The 12,031-nt window shown below is 34.0% G+C and overlaps 1 protein-coding gene across 2 annotated transcripts in view; it reads left to right on the top strand.

Annotated features, from left to right (window-relative positions):
* LOC106073441 (uncharacterized) overlaps window positions 1-11,975 on the top strand; it is a 38,042-nt gene extending 26,067 nt beyond the window's left edge. Inside the window, exons 9-13 of one of the 2 annotated variants that reach the window (XM_056034238.1) lie at window positions 669-879; window positions 2,013-2,098; window positions 2,235-2,436; window positions 6,168-6,370; window positions 9,582-11,975. In XM_056034238.1, coding sequence (XP_055890213.1) covers window positions 669-879; window positions 2,013-2,098; window positions 2,235-2,436; window positions 6,168-6,370; window positions 9,582-9,845 — 966 coding nt within the window. In that variant the 3' untranslated portion in view covers window positions 9,846-11,975. The remainder of the gene's footprint in view (window positions 1-668; window positions 880-2,012; window positions 2,099-2,234; window positions 2,437-6,167; window positions 6,371-9,581) is intronic. The other variant, XM_013233994.2, reaches the window with a different exon arrangement.
* Window positions 11,976-12,031: the final 56 nt, after the last annotated feature.

The following is a 12,031-nucleotide window of genomic DNA, read 5'->3' as shown; positions in this document are numbered from 1 at the left end:
GTTTAGGCACCAGTTACTCACTTTGACCCCTTCTTCTGTTAGTGAAAACAATTCCACCAGACTCAGTATTAAAGCCACATGTGAATTTCAGGAGTTGGACTGGTTGTCAGAGGCTATTTAGGAAGCATTTTTTAAGTAGTTGAGCGTTTATATCAATTACCACTTCCAGCTATGACAACCTTGTTTGTATATACTGTTCAATGAACTTAGTTTTTTTTTTTTAAATATCCTTTTAAAGTAAGTATTTCTCATTATGTTTTGGTCATTCAGATGTACTTAAGTTTCATGGTGGTCGTACATTTCAAATTCGCTTGTTATATTTCCCTACCATAGTGCATGTGGCTTATGCTAGGAAAGAATAGTCTTCTTTTCTGGTTAACGTTTTTTGGCACATTATTATTAGGATATTGATAGTTAAAAAATTTTTCTCTTAAAAGCTATCTAAAAATTAAAACATTTACTCAATAAAATAATTAACAAAGCATAATTCTAACTAGAAAAGTTCACAAATTACTTGAAGTTCCTTAATTGGAAACATTTATCTTATCATAAATTGCAATAGCAAAATCTTAATAATTAATCATAAAAATCAAACAAACCTCAAAATTCTTCTCATCTGAAAAATTGTTTCAGACATAAAGGATAAAGTTTTTAAAAAATTGTTCCAGACTTTCAGTGAAAGCAGCACTAAGGTGGTTGATACAAGTGATGAAAACTCTTCCAATTGGCTCATGTTTATCAAGCCAGCTTGCGTGTCTGCTGAGCAAAATCTGGTGGCCTTCCAGCATGGCTCTAATGTGTACTTTGTAACACGCATGGACATCAACCCTGGTCAGGAGCTGAGATACTGGTTTGCTAAGGATTATGCTCGTCTGCTTGGTCAGTTCATTTTTAGTTTATTTTTTTGTGAGGCAATGTTGTTTTTGTTTGACATGTTTTGGACATACTCACTGGACAGCTGAGGATAACAGGGAGCACATCATCACACATTCACGCCACCAGGTTGGTGGTCCAGGTTCATCAAGCTTCAATGCTACATTTTGGTTTATAGTACACCATGGGGGAATAGTGCTCACTGACCTCTACCTGGTGTCTTATGGTAACTGGAGAATGTTCACCTTTGCTCTTGGGGTGTTCTGAAAAGGGCTAATGTTACAGGAGCATCTCTTCCTGGCTCTGCAGATAGTGGAAGCACTAAGCTCTGGCTGACATGGTTCTTGCATGCTTGACTGGTGTAGGGACTAGGTCTTTTGAGGTTTAGAGCTAATGTTGAAATTGATGAGCCGCCGCCCTGGAGATAGTGAAGGGTCAAGCCTGGTGGTATCAAAAAAGTCTCCTGACCCACTCCACTTTCGTGATAACGTCTGGACTGTTTTCACCCTGGGAAATGCTTCTTAGTCATTAAGGTAGCTATTGGGTAGAAACAGTCCTTTGATAATATGATTAGACCAGTATGGAAGCAAACTGAACCCCCATTGGGGGTCCTAAGGACTGAGTCCATTAAACTTGCAGGTATGGATGAGATATGTCACTATCCTCAAGGAGCCATTGATGTGGTACAGAGAAGAAATATGGGGAAGTTTCTCCGGTGTACTAGGCCTTCAGCCTCGCTTTTAACCCAAGCATCTTGGGATTGAGTCATAGGTAATAGGGATGTAAATATTTACATCTGCTTGGATCTTCAGGACCTGCAGGTGAAGGCAAGCTTCCATAGGCCCTAGAGCTCCAAGTGTCTAAAACTCAACTCTTAAAACAATTATGAAGAAGGGCTGTTTTAATTGTTGCTCTAAGGAGCATAACCAAGAAAAAGTTGTAATTAATGTGTTTTGTGTACTTACTAGATTCATATGAGTATAAAGCAACACTCAGTCCAGATAAACTTATTGCTTCTTGTATGATCACTGCCATACATGAAGTCTACATTCTTTCAAGCATTACTTGTGCTGCATGATCTAATATCCTCTTTGTCCATGTTGACTTTAAATATTATCAACCACTTTAACATACTTCAGGAATAACACCTAATCCAAAGAGTGTCTACTATCAACTGTGTCCTCACTGTACAGTTTGTAAGCAAATTTTCCCAGACAGAAAACAGGTAAACATACTGTGAGATCTATAGTATTGCTATCTCTCTTGGTTCAAGTTTTAGAGAATTCTTTTAGAATTATATATATTTAATTTTTTTTATACACTCATTGTTATCTCTCTTGTTACAAACAAAACCAAAACAGGTTCGTAGTCATACAAGATTACAACATCCAAAGCCATGTACCAAGAAGTGTGGACAGTGCTCTCGCAGGTTTTCTCAGGTGTCTCACCTCAATGCCCACATTACCTCTGTCCATCTGAAAGTCAAGAAATGTGTCTGCCCTCACTGTGACAAGAGGTTCTCTGACAGCAGCAACTTTCGTAAACATGTCAAGTCTCACTCAGGTAATTATCTTTACACTAAAATTATTCAATAAACTATGTGTTAGTTAATCCGTAATTGCAGTAATTGCGGTGGCAAGATAAAATATCCAATGATTATGAGGAAGAACAGGATGCCAGGACATCCGCTGTGTTATCAGCTGCAGACTCCTTGGCTGACTTGGCCATGTTCATAGAATGCCAGTAGGTCGACTTCCACAAGACATTCTATATGGCGATCTAACAGAAAGCAGGAGAGCCGCTGGTTGCCCACTTTTACAGTATATGGACTTATGCAAATGGACATGAAGCTCTTCTAAATCAACACTAGCACCTTGGTAAGAGTGGCACTGGATAGATCCACATGGAGAGCAAGCATAAAGGAAAAGTCCCGGATTGCAGATGCCATACATAACAGTAGTAGAAAGAAGGGTGAAAATGCAACAGCGCCTGGTGATTACATGTGCCTAACCAGTGACTGCAGCTGTGTATCAAGGATTAGCCTCTTTAGTCACACAAGATGTTCAAGTGGCAAAGGGAAAACATCATCTCTTGAGACGTAAAATACCACAGAATCGCAGTTCATATTAATTGTTCAAGTTGCATAAAGTATTATGTTAATACTATATTACTGTCAATAGGGTTTGTTGCTGAACATAAAAATTATATATGTGTCAGACGCGAATAGCCCAATTTTCAGTAAAAGAAATTACAAAAGTCATTTCTCTATAGAAGAAGTTACGAAGGCTATATAAAATACAACCATATACCTATATATACTACAATAAATATATGTTTTTGATTGCTAGTTACGATTTATTTAGGTAGGTGCTGTTTTACTATTACATACCAAGTATTAGAGTTTAGAAAAACCCAGGTTTGTTTCTTGTGCAACGCTATTAGCTAACACCTCATATCATCTCTCCATTAGTATATTTGGATCTATAATCTAATTCTAGTCTAGATCTATATATAAAAATCGAATAGATCTAGTAATAGTATCGATTCTATCTTGAGACTAGATTGCCGAGTCTAGCCTATGCTATGCCTATAGTCAGTTTTTATTAGAAAAAAGTCTAGATATTAATAAAGATAAAGACTGTAAAGTTTTTTAATTATTAGATTATTAGATTAGACATAAGACATAGATCTAATAATACTGTAATACGTTTACTATACTCTATACTTAATCTTCTAAACTAGAGATCTATCTATAGATCTATCTATAATCTAGTCAATCTAGATCTATACAATATTCATTATAATACTTCTACTTATAATGACTTATTTAATAAGTTAGTACTTAGACTTAGATCTATTATAGTTTATTAATAGATTTACTTTTCAATGCCTAGACCTAATAATAAAATTGCGAATGATGTCTATAATGACTGATTATTATTATTTTTTTTATAATAATAGGCCTACTAAATCTAGGTCTAGACTCTACTTAAATCTAGTCTAAAATAATGACTGTCTAAGACTCTAGATGATTGAGAAGTTCACATAGAGGTGTTTTTAAAAATACGGCATGTTGGATGAAAGTATATAAAGTGATTTTTTTTTGTAAAAATAAAAAAGAGGCTCCGGTACTCAGTGATAGATTGCCTAACTTTCAACTAATAATAAATTAACAATTAACGTTGAATTACAAGAAAAGTAATCATTTTTCCCGACATTGAAAAAAGGTGCCTGTACCCCGCACCGGTGCGTACCGTCACAAAAATATATGTATATCTCAATCTTGTTTCATTTAATTTTTTTGCCGGTTATTGCTACTTAATACATTGATACCAGATCGATTTAAATAGGGCATAAGTATACTAGCAGGATTTCGAGCATTGTATAAATTTATTTTTTTAAGTACAAAGTTTTATGGAAGAGGCAATATATTAGTTGTTTGAAGTTTGTAACTTCTTAAATTCAGGCTAAAAATATTGAAGCCTACATTTTTACACTCATTTCTAAACAATTAGAAGAGATGGACTGACTCATAGTGTAGCTTGTGTACATCTGCAAATACACAAACTCAGTTAGACTTTCAAAACTATTAAAAGAAAAACTTAGTGATTATTTTTACTGTATAATTCTATTATTATTCCTTTTTAGAAAACAAAAATTTGCCATGACTTTATCTAACAGAAAAAAAATTAAACTTACATCTATTTATGCGGTTATTTATAGTTACCTAGTAATATAAAATATATTGAACTAACACGTACATTCATCATAATGCAGCCATGCGATTTTTCGTTTATAAACATAGCATTATTTAGGACCAATATTTTACAAAGGCTGCTTGGAGAAATCAGGTATACCCATTAGGAGAAAAACGACCCCTTTACTCAAGAAAAATTTAAGAAACTAGAACAGACACAAAATAAACAGTGACATTCATACAAAATAATATTTAAAATTGATTAGGGTAACACCTTTTTAAGTAATCATTTAAAGTTTAAAATCCCTACAATTTGTTTCAACAATTATTTTGTGTATGAAATTGTGTATCGGAAAAAGCCGGGTACATGAAATAAGCTAGTCCTAAAAAAACAACACAGATCTTGGGTAAAATACTCATCAAATAAAGTACTGTAAATGTATAGTTTCACGCGCTAGTTTCAGGTCTTTTCTTTTTATAGCCTCTATCGGGTTATATCCCAACTACCCGTATTTTTGTGCAGAATTTTTTTCTCTATCAGGTACACTTAAAATTATAGCATAATAATGTCAGTTTAATTTAAGAGAACTGAAAAATACAAAGATATATAGGGAAAAAAGCGACTTCCGGCCCAATACTTTTTAATCAAAGAAACAAAACGGACTAGTCCAACAAACCCTATTACCTCCTATATTTTTATGTTCCATTTTTATTTTTGTGTCTTTATAATTATTTTTAAATAACAAACATATAGGGCAGATGATGTAAAGGTCATCTGTTTCTGTGGCATATGGTTAACAAGGTTGTCATGTGGCCAGCACAATGACCAACAGCCTTTACTTTTCCCCAACTAATGTCAGGTACCCATTAGAACAGGGTGGACTTAGAGGTGGCCAATCATCCATCCATCCCATTTGTGTTACAGCCAATGGTAGGCCCTGGCCTGCTTTAGCACATTTCTCTATCCTGTGCTTGATCTCTCCATGCCCAGACTTTTAGCTGTTGTAGATCTGCCTCTACATCATCAAGCCACCATACTCATGGTCTGCCTTTGGGGCACATGCCTTTTGTTTTTTGTCAGTTAACAGGAGGTGGCCAATGATTCCAAAATTAACAATCCCATTTCTCGCCAGTATTCAGAAGCCAAGAGCTTTACTGCTCAGCCACCGCGCATCCTAAATAATAAACATCATTGTCATAATCTGTTTTACAGTCCATCCCCCAATTTCTGGATTAGTTGAATCTTACCATATCCTGAAAATTCCAATGGAAACATATTAAAAAATATAAGAAACTAGTCAACCTGCGGCATAGCATATGCCACTATTTTGCAAAAGTTACATAGGGTAAATCTAGTCCGACTTGCAAAAATAAAAGACTTATCTTTCCATGACTTTTGGTGGTGTCAGCCATGGTTGTGCCATGAAGAGAATTATATATATAGATTCCAACAAAAGAAATTTAAAGTGATTGAAATAACAACAAAAACAAAACATTTTTTAAATTTTGTCTACTCAGAAAGAATATAAATTCTGATGTTGAATAAAACTAAAATGAATAATTTGAATTTTCTTTTATTTACTTGCCTTCTGTTCAGATGAACGTTATTTCAAGTGCCAGATCTGTGGCAAAGATTTTCGCCAGAAAGCCCACTTGACTCACCACATGAACACCCACATGCCTGTGAAAAATGAGCAGTGTGGCTTTTGTGGGGTCAGATTCACCCGGGCTTTCAGCAGGAAGCAGCATGAACTCCAGCACACTAAACAAAACAAATTCCCATGTGCCCATTGCAACAAGGTAGGTCCCATACTGTTGTACCTTTTGTCTTACTCAAAACATTTTGCTGTTGTGTAAAGTATCAAAGTGATGGGTTTATTACAGGGGTCGGCAACCTTTTGAGTCGGAAGAGCCAAAAATTTCAATTTACTAAATTTCAAAGTTTTTAAAGAGCAATAAAGTTTTTTCTTGCAAACTAAAAATAGTACTCGCATAAATAAAGTTCTTTGATGAATAAAAACGAATTTATTTATTCACAAAGGAAAAAAAATCTACTTATTTATATATGACTAGTATTTGTTCACAACAAATTAAATGATATATATATGGGATTATTAGATAATTACTTATTAAAAGTGTAAATAAATTAAAAGAATTAAACATTTACATACAACACTAACTTGTACTTCAATAGCAAACAATTGAGCAAACAAATTTAATGGGAGCGATTGCTTTGGTTTTTAGAAAGTTTTGATACATTTGGCTCAACACTTGTTGTTTTTAGTTTCAAACACGACTCTAACTTTTCAATTGTTAGTTGGCTCTTCTTGCAAGAGAACGCTTGCTCGCATGAATATGTCGATCCAAATATAGTTTCCAAATATAGTACTCCCATTGCCAACCTTTTCACTTCACTGTAGAATTCTGGAAGACAATTCCATGCGTCGAATATAAGTGCCTCATCTCGAGGCATTTCTTTGAAAGCTGTCCACTTTTGTTGCGTTACTTGCATACCTTTCTGGACCTCCAACTCTTCCAACTTGCTTTTCTAATCTGTAAATTATCCACTCCAGAAAGCTTTACTTTTTAAAGTACAGTATCAATTCCAAATGGCTCAATATGGATTTCGTTACTATTTGTGTTGAGGGTATTTACTATGAATGCTAGAATGGTTTTGATGGTTTTGAAAAGCTCAAATCTCTCAGCTAATTCATCTGTAATGTTTTAAAATAACTTTGATGAAGTAATTCCTGTCAACAGTTGCACTGGTTTTATCGCGAAATTGCTTTAAAAAGTGAAAATGAAGTCATTTATCGCTCTGATTAAGTAAACTAAAGTTCTCCTTTCAGACCTTGCGATCTTTAGGGCAGATGATGTAGAGGTCATCTCTTTCTGTGAACCACGGTTAACGAGGGTGTCAGCACAACGACCAAACTCATTTACTTTCCCCAGCTAATGTCAGGTACCGGTAATTATTAAAGCTGTGTGAATTTAGAAGCGCTAAAAATATCCAGAGATTAAAAATCTCAGTCTTCACTACGATTCTAACTCGGGACCCCGGTTCGGAATCCAAGCTCTTTACTGCTCAGCCACCGCTCTTATCTTCTACCAAAACATTGGCTGGGCTTTCATTTTCTTGTAGTTTTAGATTCATCTCATTTACCTTTCCTTATATATCCATCAGAAAGTAACATTTTAGCAACCATTTGTCGTTCTCTAATTCAGGGTTAATAATACCATCCTCATTTAGGAATGTATTTATTTCATTCAAGCACAAAGCTGGAAGTTTGAACACCATACCTGTAGAACGCATTGCACTTTATTGGGAAGAAGAAGGTCGTTTAAGAATTCTTTAAACTGACGATGGTAGAGTGCTATTGACCAGCACTTCTTGCTGGAGTAGGCAGTGAAACGTAAGAAATACGTGTAGACTCGCATATTCTCTTTTTTTTTTTCTTGTCATACTTCTGGCTCCATCAGTTGCTATTGAAACGAGTTGATTTAAATCCATCTTATTGTCTTCAAGGCATATTTGCACGGCATTCGCTACATCTTCTCCTCTAGTTTGTTACGAGTGCGCTAGCAATCCTTGGGAAAATATGTACCTGACAGAAAGCTAACTCGTACCGTGTCTTTTATGTCTCAAGACGTATCTATATCATGTGATAAGGCAGAAGAACGTTGAGTTCTTCCACCTTCAAATATGTTACATTTGAAAACATGATGAGGGGTGTGCGGTGAAAGAGTACAAGTGGCTGAGAGATTGAATCGGTGTCTAATTTTTGTTAATCGATTCAATTTGTTTTCGATAAAACAAATAATATTTGAGTATGGAACTAAAGAGCCGCAGCTTAGCATCCAAAGAGCCGCATGTGGCTCGCGATCCGCAGGTTGCCGACCCCTGGTTTATTAAGCTTAGAAGAACATCACTCAGGTTTGTAAGAGCAGTCTTTAAAACACAGTTTAAGTTGTATAGAATGTTCATGTAGGCTCCAGTAGCTACCTATTACTACACTGAGATTGACAAGGAATAAGAGAGTACAAAATATGGCATAGCCATTTGGAGTATGGGATGAGACATATGCACATCTATGTCTCGATGGTTGTATATGTTTATATTGACTTTCACTGCTGGGAAGCACTTGTTGTCATTTGATCCTCATGTTTGACATGTTTTGGAGTTGAAGATAATAGTCCAAACCTCCCACAGGACGACAGGGAATGGGAGTGGTAGGGTTTGAAAACTGGGACCATTGATAATTCCGAACAACATTCCAGTGCTAAAATCGCACTACCAGGCAGTCATCATGGTGTGAAGCTGTGAATGTTGTAGAGCTAACAAAGAGTGAGAGAAGATGCAGGCTTATCTGCATTATACCCAACTTACCCATGTCATGTGTGTGGCCGGCTTTTTAAAGCAGGGATTGGACTCTTTAGCCATCTTCGAGTACATAAAGAATGAGAAAAGTGCTCATCTTCAACCATGAAGGAAGATATATATATACTACTGTAGCTTATTATTTTATATTTTCATATAAATTACAGCCGTTAACTAGAAAACTAAACTCTCCTAAGTCATTGGTTTTGAGGGCTGAATAGAGCAGCCCATTTCATGCTGAAATGGTTTTAGGGAAGTAGGAGTATTTGTATGAATTTGTCCTAGCATATAGAAAAAGAAATGAACATTCATCTTTGTGTCTTGTTAGATAGGTAAACATATGGAATGTAGAGGATGTATTTTGTAAGGAAGACATATTCAGTAACATTAATTATCATTTTGACCCTTGGAATAATAATGAAAAAAAACCTAACTTAACAATGTTTAATTAATTTAAGACAGACTATAAAAATTTAAGGCTTTAGACTATAAAAGTAGAAATATGAGTGATGAGAGTATGATATATATTGTTATTTTGTGGGTCATTTACAAAAAAACAAGTGTATAGGCAACACTTCGACTCTATAAGTATGTTTATGATGACTATGAAATATTTTGTTTGTTTTTTTGTAGGTGTTTTACAAAAAACAAGTGTATAGGCAACACTTGAAGATTCACAGTAATGAACGAAACCATGTGTGTCCCTTGTGTAATAAAGCGTTCCGTACCAAGGCCAACCTCACACGCCACGGCCCAGCCTGTAAACAGAAAAAGAATATCATGCACTCAATGTCATCACAATCTACTATGTCGGCAGACTTCCTGCACCCTGGCCATCCGGATATTTCTCCTAGTCAGTTTAGGAGCAGCTCTGAACTGATGTCTGAAAATATTTAACTTCTTTGATTTTTTTTCTTCAATAGTTGAAATAGAAAAAAAAACACTTAATGTATGAAACATTTTCATTGTTAAGAATGAGTAAATTAATTATTCTAAAAATTTTAGAGCTGTGATTCCCTACATTTTTTTAAATAACCTAATTTAATGAAAATTTACCTATTCACGAGAGCTCAAAAAAATCTGCCATGTTTATTGCCACTGAGTGGCATGGTAATAAAAAAGCAACATTTTTCTCCTGGAAAACCTTTTTTTTTTCTCAATTTTTTTGTCTTTTTACCTGAGATCTAAATTTCATTCAGCTGTTTATTAGTAATTTGTGAATATGCTAAAAATGACTGATTTGCAAAATAAGTTTTTCATTTATTCCTACTGAAATAGTCTATTAAGACTTTACCAAGTGACAATTGAATTTTTAATCCTTAAGGGGACGTTATTTTTGTAATACAAACCCAAACTTAAACACTAATGATTTCAGATATTTTTTTTATACACACGTTATGAAATCTTACATTTTTTAATATTTTTTTTTTACATTAAATATATAATATATTTAGACATTTATATATATATATAAATTTAATATTATGCGTATCTAAATTATAAATGTGAACATGCTGAAATGTTATTTGCTATTGATAGCTTAGGATATTCTCAAAGTGTTTCACTAAAATATTTTCTCTTGTTGATTCAATGTTCTAGGTCAGTTCTTGTCATTCATCAGTTTCAATCATGAAAATACTCAACATTGTAAATAATATAAAAAAAAAATGGATATAAAAAAAACAAGTCATCCATTCTTTCTGTGAAATGTAATCAGTATTTTTGTTTACTTTTTATGCTTATTTCATCTTGATTTATGTTATTTTTATAAAGGCAAAAAATAGTTTATTTGTTTTTGTTGTATTTATTTTGCTCTTTCAAGGCATTTTGCTTTTTTTTTAAATTTCTGCGGCAAAACAACCAAGTGTTTGAGTGCAAAAGTACTTTAATGCCAAATTGTGTTTGACTTCTGGTCATTGTAATAGCCAACATTTGAAGATGCTCATTTCCCACCTTCTGCATTAGCATGTAATGTGTGTCTGGGAAAGTGAAGACATTTCAACCATTGTATTTAAGAAACTATTTTTTTCTTACCTAAGGTGGACGTCATTAGTCCTTAACCTAAGTTGAGTTTTTAGGGAAAAGTTTTTTTATCGAAGCATTTCAATATTACATCATAACATTGTCAAAAGCAACTTACCCAATGACATATAAATGTTGTACTATGATGATTGTCTTGGTTTGGAGACTATTATAAAACTATCAGGCCTTCACAAGTTTACCAGTACACTTGAAGCATACTTTATACATTATTACTTGTAGATACACTGTAGAATAACACCACCTTTATAACTCTGTATTATCATCATTTTATACCATTATATCCTTGATTTGAGTAGCTTTTAATACTCAATATTATTAGAGTAGATACTGTTTGTATGTGTATTCTACAATGTTTTTGTCAACCTTCCATTGTATACCATTCAGTCATTTACATTTATCTCTGTTACTATTGAGCATTAAATTATCTTTTTATACATTTTATCATTGGTGCAATAAAATATGCATTTACATTAAACTTGATCTGAAAATAAAAATGTACTTACTGGTTTAATTTGCATATATTATTTACAAATAGGCTCATATTTACACATTCCATTGCATTATGGTCCAGTCACTTTTGTGGACCAGTTTTAGGTGGGAGTGGGTATCTGGAAGTAGGTTTTCTGAACTGCTTTTTCAAAAGCCATTAAAAAAAATGCTGAGTTTGAAATTGAACTCAAGGTTTATGATCTAAAGTATATATGGTAGCCATAAAAGCAATTTTGAAAATATAAGTTTTTATGGTTATCTTTTGTTAGTTTCCAATTTTTAGTCAACGACCTTTTTCTTTAAACTATGTATTAACTCCCCTTAGCTATTACTGTCTCTATGTATTAAAGCAAAATTAATCACAAATAATTGATAAAAGGTCATTTTTTTTTATTGATTGTTGTCATCAACAATGAATAATTGTGCGTTTCAACTTGAATGGGAAGTAGCTACTGCACCTACTTCTGAAATCTAAACACTACTAACTGCATAAACCAATTGATTTTAATTATACTTCTTTATGACCTCACAATGGCCAGTTTTTCCACATT

Source organism: Biomphalaria glabrata, chromosome 6, assembly GCF_947242115.1.
Source record: "Biomphalaria glabrata chromosome 6, xgBioGlab47.1, whole genome shotgun sequence".
Taxonomy (NCBI): Eukaryota; Metazoa; Mollusca; class Gastropoda; family Planorbidae; genus Biomphalaria; species Biomphalaria glabrata.
This window is presented reverse-complemented; position numbering and strand designations above follow the sequence as displayed.